The 19,984-nt window shown below is 39.6% G+C and overlaps 1 protein-coding gene across 1 annotated transcript in view; it reads right to left on the bottom strand.

Annotated features, from left to right (window-relative positions):
- LOC143298852 (kinesin-like protein KIF3A) overlaps positions 1-19,984 on the bottom strand; it is a 29,654-nt gene that overhangs the window by 5,805 nt on the left and 3,865 nt on the right. Inside the window, exons 6-14 of the mRNA XM_076611852.1 lie at positions 19,338-19,443; positions 18,591-18,730; positions 17,949-18,146; positions 17,120-17,294; positions 16,151-16,243; positions 6,452-6,608; positions 3,651-3,831; positions 1,231-1,341; positions 656-781 (exon numbers count right to left, since the gene is read on the bottom strand). Coding sequence (XP_076467967.1) covers positions 656-781; positions 1,231-1,341; positions 3,651-3,831; positions 6,452-6,608; positions 16,151-16,243; positions 17,120-17,294; positions 17,949-18,146; positions 18,591-18,730; positions 19,338-19,443 — 1,287 coding nt within the window. The remainder of the gene's footprint in view (positions 1-655; positions 782-1,230; positions 1,342-3,650; positions 3,832-6,451; positions 6,609-16,150; positions 16,244-17,119; positions 17,295-17,948; positions 18,147-18,590; positions 18,731-19,337; positions 19,444-19,984) is intronic.

Raw genomic sequence — 19,984 nt, 5'->3', positions numbered from 1 at the left:
AAACAAAACATAAATACATGTAAGTAGAAAGCTAGAGAAACTGTTGACCTAGGAGAGGGAGCAGAATTGGGAGAGCCAGATTGGAAAGAGGCAGGTATGAAGGCCAGACTTGAAACAGCTGAGTGCAAGGATTTGATGAAGCAAATGAGAGGCTCATTCCGAGTGCAAGGTCCAGGGACAAAGATAGAGATATGGCCACCTGTGAACTGTTTGAATCTGGGAACTTGGAAACAGAGTGGATCCAAAGCTGATCAGAGAAAGCCTAGATAGGGAGTAGGGAAGAAGGCAGTCACAGAGACAGGAAGGGGCAGGCTTGATTTTTAACAAACATACATACATAAATCTGTAAGACAGGGAGCCAACGGAGAGATTGCAAGTGAGGAGTGATGTGTTCAGATCTTTTCTCTCTGAGGATGAATCTGGCGGCAGTGTTTTGTATGCAATGAAGAGATTGAATGGATGAAGAAGGCGAGACAAGAGAGAGAATGGGAGAAACAATGAGTTATGATGTTGCATCAGTGGACTGGCATTTTCCAATAGTATGCACTATAGTAGTACAACTGACAGGTCTCACAGATACATTTCTCCATGGACAAAGTGTTGTCAAGAACAACACCCAGGTTCTGTGACTGATCTGGACCTGAGAGATGCTCACCTGGAACTCTGGCGGTATGAAGTTGTCGATGATGACCATCTGCAGCTTCAGCTCCCTGCTGAGCTGGCGCACGTTCTCCAGCAGTCCCTCCATCTCACGCTGGTGCTCTTGCTGCAGGTCTGCTATCTGAACAGCAAACAGCCGTGAGGGGTGATTGAGGGAGCAACACAGAGATGCCGGCCACAACTTCAACATCCCTCCCTCAACCCTTCCCAGCCTTCATCTTTCCTGTCTACCTGACCTTGACAATCTCCATCTTCTGTATGTACAGGATACCTACCAGAATCAACTTTGCACTCTCTCTCTCTCGTCTGCTGTTTTCTCCTGTGTATCCAACAGGCTGTCTTTCTTTCTTTCTTTTTTTTTATGAAAAACAAGACAAGAACCATGATTTTTCCCCCTCCCACTTTCAACTAAAACTGGTAATCTGGACAATATGGGCAAGCTGGTATGTGCATGCTTACGTGTGTGTGTGGGGCACGTGTGTGTTTGTGTGGGCGCGTGTGTGTATGTGCTTGTGTAGGTGCATGCTTGCATGTGTGTGCATCTGTGTGTTTTCCATTTAAGGCCTCTACCTCCGACTTGGCCTGCATCAGCATGGTCCAGACTTTCTTCAGCTTCTTGGTCTTGCCAGCCACCTCCTCCTGCAGGCTGGAGTACTTCTCTTCAATGTCCAGGCGCTCTTGCTGAAATAACAAACACACCACAATCATACTGTAATAATAATAATGATAATACAATAATTGGTATCTATATAGCGCTGAAGCTTGTGCAGAGACAAATCAAAGCGCTTTCAAACCAGTCATTTACAACATGCACAACTCTAAACTTGATAAACCGAAGACAAAGAAGAGGCAGGGGAAGGAGGCTTTCTTGTAAATAGATGGGTTTACAGGCCAGACTTGAAAGAGCTGAGAGCGGGGACCTGACGAAGTGAAAGTGGAGGAAGTTCATTCCACAGGCAAGGTCCAGTGACAGAGAAAGAGCAGCAACCGACAGTGGAGTGTTTGAATCTGGGTATGTGTAAGCAGAGTGGGTCCGAAGCCGATAGAAGCGAGTGAGATGGGGTGTAGAGGTGAAGGCAGCCACAGAGATAGGAAGGAGCAGATTTGTGAATACATTTATAACATAGTGTTGATCTTGTACTTTATCTGAGTGAGACAGGGAGCCAATGGAGATGTTGCAAAAGAGGAGTGATGTGCTCAGATCTTTTCTTTCTGAGGACAAGTCAGGCAGCAGAGTTTTGTATGCGCAGAAGAGACTGAACTGATGAAGCAGGCAAACCAGACGATATGGAGTTACAGTAGTCAAGGCGAGACAGAATGAGAGAAATGACAAGTCTAGATGTTGCGTCAGCGGACAGATATTTCCAAACAGAACTGATGCGCTGCAATCGACAATAGCAGGACTGACAGGTTTGACTGATAAATTTTTGCATGGACAGTGTGTTGTCAAGGACAATGCCACGGTTCCTGACTGGAAAGAGGGATGGATGTACTGCCATGTTTGATTGTGTCAGTTGTGATGGAAGAGAGTTTTTGTTTAATTCTAATGACAATTGCTCTGGTCTTGTCCACATTCAATTTTAATTCATTTAGATCCATCCAGTTTTAAAATGTCAAGGAAGCAGTCAGATGTTTCTTGTAAGAGCGAGGACAAATTTTCAGGGGTATCACTTTTCTAAGTTGAGTGTCGTCAGCATAACAATGATGACTGACACTGTGGTGGTTGATAATTTCAGCAAGAGGAGCTGTGTACAGTGTGAAGAACACAGGGCCTAAAATAGATCCCTGTAGGACTCTGTGTTTGACTTTAACGGGTTCAGACTGACAATTTTCAACTATGAAAGACTGGAATCGGTCGGTGAGATATGATTCAAACCGGCTGAGAGCAGTGCCATTGATACCAAATGTAGAATGAAGACGGGAAATAAGGATTGAGTGGTATGTCGTGTCAAAGGCGGCTGACAAGTCAAGAAGAGTGAGAAGAGGAAATTTTCCTTAGTTGGACGCTAGCAGTAGATTATTCAGGATGTGGAGGAAAGTGGTTTTGGTGCTGTGGTCAGCACGGTAGGCAGACTGAGGAGGAGATTGTTGAAACAAATGTGGTTGCTGAGCTGCTTCAGGATGGCTTTTTCAGGAAGTTTGGAAAGGAAAGGAAGGTTAGAAACTGGTCGATAGTTTTTCAAAATGTTTGAGTTGAGGTTGTGTTTCTTTAAAAGAGGCAAGATGTAACATAGCAGTGGGTACAACAACAAAATACTCGGGGGAATAGAGAACTGGGAATGACTTGACTGGAGCAAGATCAAAGGAAATGGAACAATCTTACTCCTGGCCATCTGTTTTGGGTTATTGGTTTTTTGTTTGTTTGTTTGTTTGTATTTGTACGAGTATTTCTCCTTTTATCACAACAGATTCCTCTGTGTGAAATTCGGGCTGCTTTCCCCAGGGACAGCAGGTTGCTACACTACAGCGCCACCCATTTTTTTGTATTTTTCCTGCGTGCAGCTTTATTTGTTTTTCCTATCGAAGTGGATTTTTCTACAGAATTTTGCCAGGAACAACCCTTTTGTTGCCCTGGGTTCTTTTAAGTGCGCTAAGTGCATGCTGCACACGGGACCTCAGTTTATCATCTCATCCAAATGACTAGCATCCAGACCACCACGCAAATCTAGTGGAGGGGGAGAAAATATCGGTGGCTGAGCCGTGATTCAAACCAGCGTGCTCAGATTCTCTCGCTTCCTAGGCAGATGCGTTACCTCTAGGCCATCACCCCACGTTTGTTAGGTTGTTTATTTTCTTTTTTAGCGTAACACACAATCTGTGGCTGTAACATTCAAAGCAGTCATTGTTTTTTTAAATGTTTTTTTCTGCGACAAAAATGTCCATTCCAAAACGATGTATACACAGACATCAAGGACAGCTGGGGACGAGGTGCAGGGGAGGGGGTACAGGGGAGCAGGTGTGGGGATGCAGAAAGTTCTCAGTGCCCTCACCTCCTTCTCCTCCAGCTGCTTCCGCAGCTGGTCCTCTTTCTTCTTGCGCTCGTCCAGCTCCTTGGCGCTCTCCTCCAGCATGCGCTCCTGCTCCTCCGCCTTCTCCAGCAGGTTCTCTCCGCCCACGATGATCTTCTTCTGGATGGCCGCCAGCTTGTTCTCCAGCACCTCCTGCTCATCTCTATGTCACACACACACACACGCTTTTTTTTTTTTTTTTCTCCCCCAAGATTCATGTATATATCTTGGACTTGTCACTGCTAATGTTGCACTGTTTCAAATCTTTGTTGGATAGTCCAGCTGGGTTGTTAAAACGATTTTTTTTTTTTCTTTCTAAGTTTGGAAGTTATTGTTTTAGCCAGATTGTTGTAAATGTTGTGATTTTTTCCCCTTACCTTTTCCTCCCCCCCCCCCCCCCCCCCCAACCCTCCTTTTTTTTTTCTCTCTAATATCACTTAATGTGGATAGACATTAAATGAATTAAAACGCACACACACAAACATATCGTCTGCCTGTGTTTTATTTATGCTATGCATTGAGCAGGGGTGCAAGTGGAAAAAAGTGGCAAGACTGAAGTCCGGTCTAGGGGGTCTGGGGGAGTGCCGCCAACGCATTTCGTGCATTTTCCTGCTCTCTCAGGGCCTCTCAGAGTGCCTTTCAAGAAGAAAATATTTATATTTTTGGCAAGGAAAATTTATGGATTTTAGGTAATGCTTTTAATGGACTAAGCACGTGCAATGCCGTGTGTCAGGTAATATGTTGCTGTTAGTCGGGACATGTGAAGGCTTTCTACAGCCTTTGTGTCTTTAGCTGAAGTCTTTATTAAGTCCACTAGGTCTTCAGAGAGACTGAATGGAAGGCAGTGTTCAGAGAGAAACAAACAAATTCTGATCTTAAGGTCCATGACTTTATCCGTCAAACTAGGACCAGCAAACAGAGGTTTTGCACAAGGCATTGTGGAGGTGTGCGAGTAGGAAGCGAGCTGTTGAAGATGGTCTGGATCCTCACTGTGTTTCACCAACGATCTCTTTCCGTTTTTTCCATAGTTCAGTTTTGTGTTGTTACAGCATTTGCAAATAGCCAAACCACTTGCGTCAATTTTCGCGCACCACATCGAGAATTTCCGTTTCAGTTTGTCTTCATGGTTGAGCCATTCATTTTTCCACTTGTTCTTACAATCTTTGTCGATTTCTCGAGCTTTTCTCTCGTCAGAAACTTCCAAAAACGGCATTCTGGCATGTGAAAAACTTGCAGTTTTGCTTCCCGCTACCCGAAGATTAAAGCAAAGATGCTTCCCTTCGCAAAGACAGAGCTTAGGCTAGCGCGGGAAGTGAAGCCAAACTACTGGCCCTTGCATTTCAGAAAATAGAAAAACAGCAAATAGGATTCGAGAAGCTGACGATCACGCGGTAAGCACGCTGAAAGCACATGCTTAGAGTCACGTAGGCCAGCCACCTATACTGACGTTTCATTAAAAAAGTGATGCCTCCTTTGGTTGTGGGATATACCACTCTGTGTTTACTTTACTCGAACGAAATAGGGGGTGAAACAGTAATGTCTCTCCTCCCCCTTTCATTTTTTGTCCGTCCCGGGGACGGACTGCTTCTATGATTTTCCGTCCTAGGCGATTTTTTTCTCTCGGTAAAATACAGAGTTTCAGGGCTAAGTAACAGTGTGTGTGTGTGTGTGTGTGTGTGTGTGTGTGTGCCTCTCTCTCTCTCTCTCACACACACACACACAGAGACACAGACACACACACACATTCTCTCTGTTCTCGCTTTCCAACGAACAGTCCCATCCGGATTCCAGCGGCAAAAATGGGAGTCGTACACAGCGCGCGCGGCCAGACACAGCTGGCGCTGGCTTCAGTTTAGCTAAGCACTGGTCAACCAGTCAAGAGAGTTCCATCTTCCGGTGAATAGTTCAGTATTCAAGTTCCGACCAAAACTTTCCCGGACCAAAAGCATAGGGACAAAAAAAAAAAAAAAAAAAAAATCGAAATTTCATCAAGACGGAAATCTGTATGAGACGGAACCACTTGCACCCCTGATTGAGGTAACTGTATTGGAATGTTGTATTACATGTATCACACACACACACACACGCCCAAACGCCTGTGTGTTCTAATCATGTGAAGGTGTAGACTGTATTGTGCTGTTATACTCCATGTATCCCAGACATTCATGTTCTCCTAGTGATGTGTTTGGGTTAAGAGATCTGTGTATTGTATCTCACGTATCACACACACACAACAAAAACCAGGCCTATGTTTCTTCCAAATTACTGTATTTTTAGGCACGCATGGTGCTGCAGCCCATTAGGCACATACCCTGTATTTAAAGGAAAAAAAGCTTTATTTTGAACACCTCTTTGGCACACACATCCAATCAGCCACATCTGCCAAAAACTGAAAGTCCTCCAAATTGTCTGGAGCAGAATGGCTCTGCTGACCCCAGATGCTGTTTCCTGAGGTCAGATGGAATCATGCAAGTACTGCTGTTCAGTGTGAAAGTGTCCATTTATTGTTATCTACCGAGGTAGGCAGCCTGTTGTGCAAATGACCCCATGCTTCCAAAGCACCTAGAGCTTAATTTCTGACACAAGATAGGCACTATATGAGTATCTATATCATCATCATATGTTTTTGACATGTCTGTGAATTTGTGAAACCAATCTGTCCATTTGTATTGACCTTATCTATTAATCTGCTCACTAACATGCTCTACTTATATCACTGTAACTAGCTGTGAGTGAAGGCAAGACAAAACATGTGCATCACTACATAGTCTTTGTCCACTTACTTGTACTTCTTCAGTTCATTTTCTTTTTTGTCCAGATCTTCCTTCACTTTGTTCCTCTCCTCCTCGGCCATATCTTTCTTGGACTCCAGAGCCTTACGGTCAGCATCAATCTTGGCCTGGATCTCGGCCATCTTCTCCTTGGAGATCTTCTTTTTGCCTGCAAATAAGAAAACACAAACTGAGATGTCTAGAACATGAAACAGTCATTCAAAACTCAGTATGTGAGTTAGACAACTGAGATCTTCTGCATCTTCTGCACTGTTTGTTTTAGCTACAAACCTGAGTGCTGTCAGTGTCATGCTTTTTTTGGTTTTGCAACAGGACTAAGTTTCATAACATGTAACGATAATTCTGTGTGCAGCATATATATTATATATTCATATACTGTGAATTCATATAAAATACCATACTGCACTACTGCTATGGAATAATCTCGCAAAATACTGGTGCAGTGGTCAAATACAGTAAAGTAGGTAAAGTGCATAATCAAAGCTACAAAGTGTAACATACGAGATTCGATCCAGGAGGTAAATACCCCAAAATTCCAGGGTACATATATATATATATATATAACTACCAAGAAACGAATCAAAATATCAGTATTTCTATGACAGTAAAAATTTGGTATGTAGATTCTAATATCCAGATATACTGATAAAACATCAACATTAAAGAAGTTTTAACAGAACACATAAATGATAACTATATATCAGTAGTGTCTTAAAAAAAACCTTTTCATATGTTAAAAATCAATATACTGTATAAACTAACATACTGTTCAGCTTTAATCTAGCACACACACTATTCCTACATAACACTAACAGCTGTATCTTAAACTTAATCAAAATAACAGAATACATAAATCATACATCTGTCTAGTTTGTAATACTGTTCTTCAGTTTCCAAACAGATTTGACTATGCTTCAAGAAAACCCTTAAACATCCAAGACTAGAATAATTCAGTGTATAATGTACACAAAATATACTTCAATCACAATAATGAATCCTCCTCCTTGATTTAGCAAATATTCCAAGACAAGAAGCAGTCTACGTGTAGCTCTGCTATTTGCTTCGCTTGTATGCACTTGTCCACCACCCAAGTCAATTCAGAATAGTGCACAGAATGCAGAGAAGAAGAGCATGAGAGAGTGTGTGCACTTGAAAGCTGTATAAAGACAGACTGACAAAGATTATAGATATATATATATATATATATATATATATATATATATATATATATATATATATATATATATATATATATATATATATATATATATATATATTCTTTAAATTTTAAACAGAGTAATTTTTTAATTTTTTTTAATGGTAAGGAGGGCAATAGGAAAGGAGTGAGACAGAAGAGACAGAAAGAATAAAGAAATTCAAATGCATCCATCCATCCAACACCACCCAAATAAACCTGAAAAGTCCTTCAGCTGAATACTGAGCACAATCCCCAAGAGTAACAATCCTCACGGGAATGAACAAGGGAGGCAAGGCCTTCAAGACTCACTTGTGATACACTTAAAAAAAATTTTTTTTAAAATCTAATCAAGAAAAAAAAAAGTCCTAACGGCAGATTCGAACTCCGAGTGTTCGGGTGAGAAGAAACCGTCTTACCCATTCCACTATCGTGGCTCCTTAACTGACGTTCAAAAATATAATATTTAAACATGCTTTTTTAAAGGGCGATAAATCGATTGCGGTATTCGCTGTGAGAACACTGTTTAAATCATATTATTCTGGTGTATCTTGTGCACTCAAAAATCTTTAAGGGCAATTAAAAATTCTTTTTAAGTCCACGGAAAAGGAGACGTTGCTAACGCAGCAATCACACTGCAACATTTAGCGTTTTCTCTGGATCTAGATAGATGTACAAGTTTCAGTTAGTTACACCTGGTTGACACGGCTGATTCAATTTCTCTTTTATGTTCATTCTAGCTTTATAGTTCTAAAGTTGATATGAAAATTGAGTATTTTGTTAAAGTAATAACATGTAGAGCCAAGTACAAGTACTTCTAAATGTCTTATGAAGTGAAAAGGGCTTCATTTTGAGAAAAGTCAAGACTGGAAATTTTTACGTTTCATCAATTCACATGGTTTATTATTTTTAACTGTGAATTCCGACTGATTCTGTGGATATTTTTATGGCAGTTTGGGGCATAATCCAGTAAGTGATGAGGCGTTCACAAATCTTTCTCTGAATAAATATTTAACGGTCTCCTTCTCCAACTTTCCATCACATGTTATCGTGTATTGTCCATTGAATATAGGATTGAACGGGCAGGTCAACAACTTGAAACAAAATGGCGCCGTTCACGTTCGCAAAGAATATGAGCACACGCTTTGAATGTGTATGTGTACGCAATTGATTTTTGCCCATGACCTTCAGGGCTCAGCCAATAGATCTATAAAGTCCACTCATCGTACTGATTTTAGTATTTTCCAAAACAGACCACTTGGGCGAATGAACATAGTGAAAGCCCTGTACACTGAGAGTAAAACACACAAGCTTTTTATGTATTGAGTATAATTTCAAAATGTAATGTTTAAGATGAGAAAGATCAGTTTAAAGCAAATTAAGTCCTCTAGCATTAATTACAGATTAATTTCCCTTTTTTACTATCTGCACCAAAACGTTTGCAAAATAAATATAACTTCCATGCTTAGAAAAAGAAATTCCTGTTTGAACAAAAAATGATAACAATGACTGCTCTTGTTGTTGGGTCAGAATATCAGATCAAAGTGCCAAGTTTAGAGAATACAAAAAATATAAATATAACAGCAAATGCAGTTTGCATATAATTTGGCTTTTTTTTTTTGTTTTTGTTTTTTTGTGCCCATCCCAGAGGTGCAGTATTGTTTTAAACAAGATGACTGGAAAGAACTGATTTTTTCCTATTTTTATGCCTAATTTGGTGTCAACTGACAAAGTATTTGCAGAGAAAATGGCAATGTTAAAGTTTACCACGGACACACAGACACACACACACACACACACACACACACAGACAACTGAACACCGGGTTAAAACATAAGACTCACTTTTTTTACACAAGTGAGTCAAAAAGGACATCCAAACAACTGACAGGATGTGGGAATTCTGTTCACACACACACACACACACACACACACACACAGAGCAAAACACACACTCAAGCGTGTGCTTACACACACTCACATACACACACACAAACTGAAGTTTGGGTTAGTTAAAAAAATAAAAAAAAAAAATTAAAAAAAGGGTGGTGAAAGATGAGTGCAGTAACAACCTTAGTTTTAAAACTAATACTTATTGTAATTTAACACATGTCAAATGTAAGAATATCTAGCATTTTCCTTCTTCTTCCTCCTCTTCCACCCTCCTGAACCCCCCACTTCCTCCCCAACCCCCCTCTTCCCCCCATGCCCAAACACACTCTCTCTCTCATTGATTATTTACTTTTATTAAGCTAAAAAGCTAATAATTATGACAACAGAAAATCATTCTGCATTAAGAAATACAGTAACAAGCAGATTATAAACTAATAAAGATCCTGATAAAACTTCAACATCTGTGTTCTGTGCAAGAGAAAAAAAATGGGGGTGGTGGAAGGTGGGGTGGGGGTGGGGGTAGGGAGGTAGAAAGGGAAATAGGGTAGGAATTCGTGTGGTGCAACGTGTGTAAACAGATAACTCACTTTGCAGAAAGTGAACACACAACGTTATTCAATTTTTGCATTTAGAGGTTTGGACAGAATGTATGACACACCATCAATACAAACCCACAAATGAGGCGGCGTGCAAATGATGGATGATACAGTAGGAAAAGAGTCTGGCGGGGCAAGGGGAAAGAGGGATGCATGTGGGAGGGGGGAGTGGGGGGGGGGGGGGGTTAGGGGAGGTGGGAATGTGCTCAGAAGAGTAAAGATAAAACCTGTAAGGAGATAACCAGCGACTTTACAGCACACCACATCCAATGTTGAAAGAAATGCAGATTTTGTTTCAAAATGTTCCAGTGGTGAAAAGATCAAGAATGGGACAGAAAAACAGAAAAGAATGAACACACACACACACACACACACACACACACCGCCAAGTGAACTGTACAAACCATGAGAGTTGAGACTGAGAAGGGGGAAGTAACAGCAGCGACAGAAAGGCCACTAGAAAGGTCAACACACAAAACCACACACAAGACGCACACTGACTGAAAAGAGAACGAAAGCAATCTTTCTTTTCTTCAACACTGCAAGTTGCACTGGAAACTCTGTAAAAGCCTCCACATGTGCTATCCTTTTCCATCAAGGTAAAAATTGGTATTAGCCTGTGTGTACTGTTTAAATTGTTATTAGCCTGTGTATCTTTTTTTTTCAAAAGGTTGAAGGTATAAATTTCTAATTATATTGGAGCACAAAAAATAATACTAGAAACTGTATAGAAAATGTCTGAGTGTTATAATTTGATGCATTGTTCTGAGTAGTTGTCCATCCTCTTCATGTTTCATTTAGCCTTCAAGTGGAAAGAGCTAAGGAGTGAAAACACGTGTATCAACAAAGGTGGCAAGTATGTATTTCTAGTTAGTCGCAGAGAAATTAGTACTAGACACAGTGAAACTTTCATTGAACTTTGATAAAAGCTTCGACTTAAACTTAAAATTTGAACTCGAAGAAAATGCAAATTCTGCCACCATAGTTTCATCTACAGACACTGTTAAGGGTTTATGATCTGCAGACACACACACACAGACAAAACACATTCCAAAACGTCACACACACACACAGAGAGACAGAGAGAGAGAGAGAGAGAGATCTAGCAAGTGTTTTACTCATGTACAGAAACAAAGTATAAATACACTAATGAGCAAAATGCACTAAGTGGTACACACAACCCCCCTATCCCCTCCCTTACCCCCCCCCCCCCACCCCTATTTTTTGTAGCTGATAAGAAGAGGCACGGAGTTAAAGCAAACCGGGACCCATAGTCCAAAACAAAGAACACATCGGTGTACAAGAAAGAAAGGGCAAATGGCAAAACAGGAGAACGTCAAACACATCTGATTTCTGTTTACCTTCCTTGTCTGCACATGCCAGCAAGAGAAAAATAACATTCAAGTTAAATGGATCAACAAGACTTGATTTATAAACAGCACATGACCACAGTTCACAAACACACACACACACGGGCATACATGTGAATATTAATTGATATGTATGCATACCTGGGTGCACATATACTTAGTTTTATGCACACGCACATATGTACACACACACACACACACACACACATACACTCAACTGCACACACGCCAGCACACGCCTTCCCTAAAAGTTTCAGTTTAATCCATTTGTCAACTAACTCATTCATGCATAAAAGTTATAACAAAACTAACTGAAAAGCCCTTCCAATGCCCCTGCTTTGTTTCAAATTCCTAACTGTTACAAATGCTACATATATCTTGTTTTAAAAGTTATCACAACAATAATTATAATGTCAATTTCTAAGTTTCTTATAAATTGTCTCCTCGATCAATCTTTCCATAAGAACAGTCAGGCATATAAAAAACAACAACAACAGATAAATAGAAAGATAGATAGACTGACAGATTGATAGATTGATACACAGAGAGAGAGAGAGCACATAAAACATGTTCTTTTTTTTGTTCTTTTTGATAGTTGATGTAACTGACACTACAGCAGAAGAAAAAAGAAAAGAAAAATTAATGCTATTTCAAGCACAAAATGTGAGCCATTTCCCAGCAAATATTCTGCTTACATGTTGTGAGAATAATGATTTATCCTGTCAATGACACATCAGAATAAATATAGATCCTACTGATAATTGATCAGACCAGTTAGCACATACATACATCAGAATTAACATATAAGTCCCAGAGATAAATGAAGTAAACACATACGTACATGTACGCACATACACACACATGCAGCAAACTAAATGCAGCACATAACTACACATTCAACTTCATCCATTCTTATTACCATTGAAGAAAAACAACAACACAAAAAGACTTTAAAATAAGCTTGCACAGGATCAATCAGTTTTAATCCTTTCTTAATATAACATAATCATATATAGTTCTGGAAAAGAGAAAGGGAAAAAAAAACTATATAAAAAGAAAAGAAAAAAAACACAACGAAATCCAGAGACGCACAGTTAAAAAAGAGAAAAACAGACAAAACAGACACAAACAGATTGACAGACAGAGAGAGCTTGATAGACGAAAGAATAAGGCAAAACATACAAGCAAACAGCTGTGTTGTAAACCAAACACAGAGAACCTCGGAGTGACAACATCTGACAATACTTTTCAAACTTAAAAACACAAAACAAAACAAAAAAAGAAGAAGAAGAAAGGAAAACAATGAAAAAGTAGAAAACAAAACAGTGCAGAGAAGTTCAGCGAATCAATGTCATTAAATATCCTCCTGACATGAACATATGCATTTTCTTTTTCACTTATTTATTTGTTTTCAGCCATCATTCCTTTGTTTTAAACAGAACCAAGAATGCCAGAAGACTGGTCAAACTGTGGTCCAGCCCGTCAAATGCTAGACTGTAGACAACTCTGAAATCTAACATGAGGGATTCTGTTGCATATGCTGTTAAACTATGTTTCCACATAAAATCCAACTAACTCATGGGAAAACTAATCAGCTAATCACACATCACCTCCTTCTACCCTAATCAAAGATTTTTCTCAAAGAATCATCCTGGCTTCTTTACCATTCCATTTCAAAGATAAAAAGTTGCATGCAATTTGAGTAGTCTGCTTTACGCTTATCTTTTTGCAGATCACCCTAAATTCAAAATGTTTCCCTCTGGCATCAGCTTAAGATTTTAGCAGGCAGGCATGTTTTGCGAAGGATGAATTACATCAAGTTCTTTGTTCGAAACATTTGACAGGATGATAGAGACAAAATAAAAATGAGAAGGAAAAAGAGAGAGAATATGTGTATATGCAAGTGAGTGTGTATGCAAAACAACTGAACAAAAAATAAACAAAGAATTGACACTAAAAGACACTGTTGCCAAACTAAACAGATCCCCAGAGTGCATACAAACAGCTATTTGCACACAGACGACAAGAAGTTTGACAGGCAACCCCCCTCTGGTAAAAGCATGCAATGGAAACAGCAAAACAGTGCAGGCCACCTTTCCATCCTTCCTCCCTTACTATTTCAGTCTCTGGTCCCATATTTCAGTAACCTTTTCTGGCTATTTCTCTGCCTTACTCCTTCTGTCCACCTGATTTCAAACATTCGCTCCTTTTTCTTCTTTTTTCTCTCTTTTTTTTCTGTTTAAGTCATTATTTTGAAGAAGAAAAACCAAGAAAGAAACAATAAGTCATTATTTTGACCGCTTCATTATTGGCATCAGCAAAAGGAAAGGGGAGGTAACCTACTTCGGGAGGTTATCGGCCGTAGCTACTTTCGTTTTCTCTGTGTAGGCAGGTAGCAGTTTGCACAGGACAGGAATCAGACCCCTGCCAAGTCTGCACTAGTGGCTCACGGTTAAGTATGTGTAATTAAAAATCCTCTCCTGAGTGATGGAATCTGCCCCTCACTGAGCTGCCCAATGTCAGTCTTTGAGCTGACTGTTTTCACTAAGGAGACTTCATAGTTCATAATGCAATAGCTTCATTTAAATATTTTAGTATAGGAGACTTCACGACTGTTAGAGTTATACAGCTTCATGTTTTCATTTCTAGTTCTTTCCCTTTTTATGTTTAAAACAAATACATTTCACTTCACAAATCAATGCACCGAGTCAAACAAATCTACTGTGGCATGATATTGGTGGGATTGGCATGCCTATCTATAAGGGAATGTGTGGATATTAATGTCATAATTACCACTATAATAACATCTGCCCTATCTTACACATCAATCTGTTTCGTCATGGTTTTTATTTTCAATTAAAGTCTGTCCTTTTTGTTATGATGTATTTTGTTCAATAAAATGTTCTCTATCTTTTTTTTCCAACATATTATAATATTAAATTACACATACTTAACCGTGACCCAACTAGTGCAGACTCCGACAGGGGTCTGACATTCCTGTCCTGTGCAAACTACTATCCGCCTATGCGGAGCAGACGAAACTACGGCCGATAACCTCCCGGAAGTAGGTAACCTCCCCTTTGTCCCGCTGGTTATCGCCCTCTTTTTCCGGCAGCCATCATGACTCCTGTACCTGTGCTCTTCATACGGCTAAGTTTTTTTTCGTATTTTCTGTCTGTCTGTCGATTCTCTGGCGTTCTTGTATTTGTGCATTTCCTATCCATACATCACCATTTCATCGAACAGTGGTAACTGTAATTTACTGTTCTGTACTGTAATGTGCCTTAATCTTCACCAATGTTCCTTGCCATAAGCACACGGACAGTGACAACACACACACACACATGCTCAGTGATACTTCTAGGTGCTCAGAAAAAGAAGCCAAAAGGCCCCATTAAAGATGCAGAAATAAATTTGGTGGTTTAAAAAAAAAACATAAGAACAAAACAAACAAAATTTTGTCTTCCTTTGTGGTCTGGCTGCACTTAATCCAAATCACCAAGGACTTAATACTTTCAAGACTTTTTTCTGGCTGGCTGACTACGCCAACCAACACCATTCCATTCATTTGGCAGACAGAGTGTATCAAACTTTATTTTTCTTTATTTTTTTGTTTACAATGCTACAGCCCACAATCAATACTGCACATTTCTGAGCACCAAAGAAAGCAGTCACCATGTTCACTCATTGAGCTCCCTTTACACCTCATTAACGTCCATCAATATTCCACATCAGTGTGCACAAATGTTCCCTCTCTTTTCTCCAAGCTTCCTCCCCGTATTCTTCCTAAACCCCCCTTTCCCCGCTCAAAATGCGCACATAGGCTTCCTAAGTGAAGCCAGGCCTTATAACCATGCTGTAGGAAATCTGGGACAATACTCACTCTCTTCTCCGTCTACAAATGTTGTCAAAGGAACAGAAAGTGAACACAATGCACTCTCCCCAACAAGCAAGAGAAGGAAAAGCTGTTATATGGTATTAGGACGCACAACAATGAATAAACACAATATACCCACTGCTCTTACTGTATCATCAGACACATTCAACAACTATCACATACAAGAAACAATTCAAAATATGTTATCAGTTCTGTGCTTTTACAATGAGTTTGGCCAACAAATACATTTGCTGTCTGAAATACTATATAAACCTGCAACAATGACAAGAAAAGTAAAAAACATACATAAATTAACTTGGTTTTGATTTCAAGTATTCTTCTGAAGCACCATTATTCTCTCCCTCCACACTTTCATATTTTGTTTTTTAATTATCAACTGGTCTCCTGACCATGACTAGGGCAAAGTAATCACCCAGTGAAAAAACAGATGACAGAATTCTAAAAAAAATAAAAAAAATAAAAAAAAGAATCATGTCAGAGTAATTTACACTTCTTTCAATCCTTGTCTATCTTAAAGATCTGCTATGGGAAAGCACCAATATACATCAACATTGAAAATAAGGATTTTTTCTTTTTCCAGGAGGGGAAGGGGGGTGGATTATGACAGATTACATGACAAATACTGAAATTTGAATATATCAAAACAAGACACGAAAGAAACTGAACTGTAAAAAAAAAAAAAAGGAAAGAAATAAGAAATGGGGTGTTTTTGTTTTTTTCAAAGTAAGGCCAAACTCACCTTTCCGTTTCTTGACTTTCCTGGTGACTCCGTTCTCATCCACCACTTCCTCCTCCGACTCGCTTTCCTCACTGCCTTCATCATCTGTCACACCTGTACAGGCACAGACGATAATCAATTTTGTGGTTAATTTCGGCGTAATTTATATAGCAGGCTCAACTTCGGCTCTTGAAGATGCACTGAGTAATCTTCCATGTAACACTGTGCTGGCAATATCTCATAGGGTAGCAACCATCGTTTTCAACTGTGTAAATGTTATTTTATGGAGCCTGCATTTTCTTCTCTTTTTTTCTGATCTGTGTGTGTGTGTGTGTGTGTGTGTGTGTGTGTGTGTGTGTGTGTGTGAAGTTATTCTTTTCTTTCTTTTTTTTTTTTTTTTTTTTTTTTTGAACAGACTGAATACAATAAGTAAACACGGACTGAAGTAAATACATAGACTGTACCATCTTTCCTTTTCATGATTTTTTTTTTTTTTAGACTGGGTATCTTTTTTATTTATTTATGTGCTTTGACAAAATTCTATTTTAAGTGACATTTAAATTTTTTTGGAACTCTTGATATTCATTATCATTTTCTTCATACCTACATATCTTATTTCATCTTCCAATCTGAGTTGCATGATTGGGGACTTGAATGTGTCTGTATGTAAATGAAATTATGTATGCTGTTATCTTTTATTGTAAATGCAACAAGCTCCTTGACTGGGAGGTGTGAGTGCCAGTCTCCATTATCATTCTCAAAAGTGATAAAATATAAAAAGAAATAAAATAAAAAAAATTGAAGATTATTTCTTTACAACTGCGTTTGTTCCCAATTACAGAGATGAACCAAAAAAGTCATTTCCCCAACCCCAACCACCCTCTTTCAGCTGTCTCCCTCATGAAGTCTACCCAAACCCCTATCAACGCCCGCTGTTTGCCAACTGCCTCATGAGGCGTTCACAAGCCTCCCACCAGCACACAGCCTCACCGTCTTCCAGCTGCTTCCGGAGATCCTCAATCTCCTTCTGGAACTGCCTCAGCAGGGCGTCCTTAGGGTCCTCGTTGATCTTGGCCTTGTTCTTGATGTTCTTCGCGCGATTGGCGTACCGCAGTGTGCTAATGGTCTCGTCGTAGTTGTAGTCAGCTGGGCCCATGTTGGCCACCTTGTGGATGATACAAACAGTTTGTGTCCATTAAGTGGGGGGACGGGGGGGGGGGCGGGGGGGGGGGGAGATGGATTGAACCCCACCCCCACCTTCCTCTCTCTCTTACACACATGCATTCACTCACTTTCTCTAACACTCTCTCACTCTGACACACAAACTGAGAACTATAAAACTAGAAAAAGTAACCAGAAAAGCTGGCGTTAATGTTAAACCTGAGTGCAACTAAGTTCGTAATGATCTGATGTTTAGGCCTTGAAAATGCTGGACAACAACAATAAAAACAAAAACACAATTATTTGAACAATGAGAACATTAAAAAAAACCCAAATTTTGTGAAAAATATTTCTCCTGTGAGAATCTCAAACCAGCAATGACACCCACAAAACATTAATGTATTACCTTACCGTTTCCAGCAATTCAGATAAAACAATTACAAGTGACCACATACAAAGAAATAAGTCTTGATTTTACAACTACTTGTATGTTTTCCACAAAACAATAAACAGATAACTCATTCTAAGATCAACTTACAAATACAGTAAAAATAGCATCTTCTGTATCTCAGTCTGCTTTTAGTGAGAACCAAGAGGAACTGGTTTAAGACTATTCTCAATGACAGACAGTAAGATTTGGTCACTCTCACAAACTCACCATGACTGTTTTCGAGTTGCCACCCAGAGAGTCTTGCAAAAGACGGGTCAGTTTGGAGTTTCTGTAAGGAATGTGGGTGCTCTTGCCATCCACCAGTGAGGATATCACATTGCCCAAAGTCGACAAAGACAGATTGATCTTGGTGGCTTCTTTCAACCGCTGACCTGTTGCACCAGTCTTAGCTTGCCTCTCCGAGCCCTGGGAAAATCATTTTTTCACTGTAAAAACTGTTCTCACAATCGTTAGGTTTGTAAATTTGTCTGTCAGTTGTTTCCCTACTTGTTTTCATTTTGTTTTCTAAAGATAATTTCTGGTTATGTGTATTACAATTCATTCAATGCTTTTTCATCGGAAGCTGTTATTTCATGAATCTATGCCAATCTATTCATGAGTGATATCTTACACTCTACTTGGTCTCTGTATGTGCCTGGGGGAAAAAAGAACCACCAAGTGACATACTGATGTGTCAATAAACTGTGCCACAAAAGATGATGTTACATGTGCACATTTTTGTCCCTGTGTGTTTATATGTATACGGTAAAAGTGTGTGTGTGTGTGTGTGTGTGTGTGTGGAGTGGAAACAAGAACAAAACCATACAAGTGAGCTCCAGCTTGCAAGTACTTGTCAAGTACAGGACTCACAGCCAGATCAACCAGGTGCAGTTTTCCCACGCGCACATGCTGCTCCCCGTCAGCCCCTTTCTCACTGCACTCCACTGTCACTGTGAAGATGGCGTGGGACCGGGAGCTGTGCATGTTCATGTTGGTCGCTCCCACAGACCCTGTGAGAAAAACATTTGTGGCCGTGTGAAAAAGAAATATAATAAAAAAAAATTTAACAGTGAAATAGAACTGTAGAAATGTTTATTGCTTTCTGTCCCCTCTCTCTCTCTCTCTCTCTCTCTCTCTCTCTTTTTTTTTCCAAGCAAAAGTTGGACTTGACATCCAAGTCACTTCCAAAGAAAACTATTTTGTTAAAATTTTACAAAGTAAACACACACAAACACACACACATACATTACATATATACATATATACACACACACATATGATTCACCCACATAGACATGGAAAACTGAAACCAGGTTTATAACACAGACTCACTTCTTTTTATACACACGAGTCCCTCCCAAACAAAAAAAGAACCCATCTTTTTAAATAATGGCAGATTTTCACATGAAAATATTCCAGTGTTGCAGTCGGTTTTAACAACATAAAATCATTCACTCACGAAACATGTGGTAAAAGGTATCAGGTCTTACTTGCTACCTCACAGCTCCTTCCCATATCACTCTCAAATCCTCTACTTCTGCCACCCAAACTTTTTCTTGTGAGTTCAGTACATAAGTTTGATTTATGCTCACACCTTCGACAGATGTGCAAACTCACTGTTTTTGTTCCCCAGAGTCATGATGCGGTCCATGTCATCAGCATTGTTGACAACAAAGGCCGACAGGTCTTTCACGTACACCCCGACATCTGGCCGCTCTTTCACCTGCATTGCACCACATTCATTAATATGCCTTCTACTATGATCAGAGTGAAATGCACAGTACATGTTTATCTTATTATGTTTCACATTGACTGCATGCAACTTTCTGTGTGTAGCATGTGTGTAACACACACATGTGTGTGTGTGTGTGATGCATGTGTTTGTTGCAGCCCACAAATGTAATGCGGGTTCACTTTTCCCAGTACAGGCTGACAAAACAGGAAAGAGAGAGGGCAGAAAAGAGTGAAAAGCACAGAGACATGGGGACAGGAAAGACATGCAGCAGGATCCAGGAAAGATGGGCTAGGGAGAAGTGTCATGCTGTGGAAGGATACCAGACAAAAAACAAAACAAAAAATCCCAAATATTTTTTGGTTTTGAGACACATATTCTTATATCTTAATTTTCACAACACATCCAGCTTTGTATCAAATATAATATGCTATTTGTTGGTTAGATACTTTTACTGGTTTATATCATTGTAGTAACTGTTTCATAACATCAAAATATATCTTGTAACAGCTGTACGAGCACTGTGTGTTCA

This window comes from Babylonia areolata, chromosome 24 (assembly GCF_041734735.1).
Source record: "Babylonia areolata isolate BAREFJ2019XMU chromosome 24, ASM4173473v1, whole genome shotgun sequence".
Lineage (NCBI taxonomy): Eukaryota > Metazoa > Mollusca > Gastropoda > Neogastropoda > Buccinidae > Babylonia > Babylonia areolata.
This window is presented reverse-complemented; position numbering and strand designations above follow the sequence as displayed.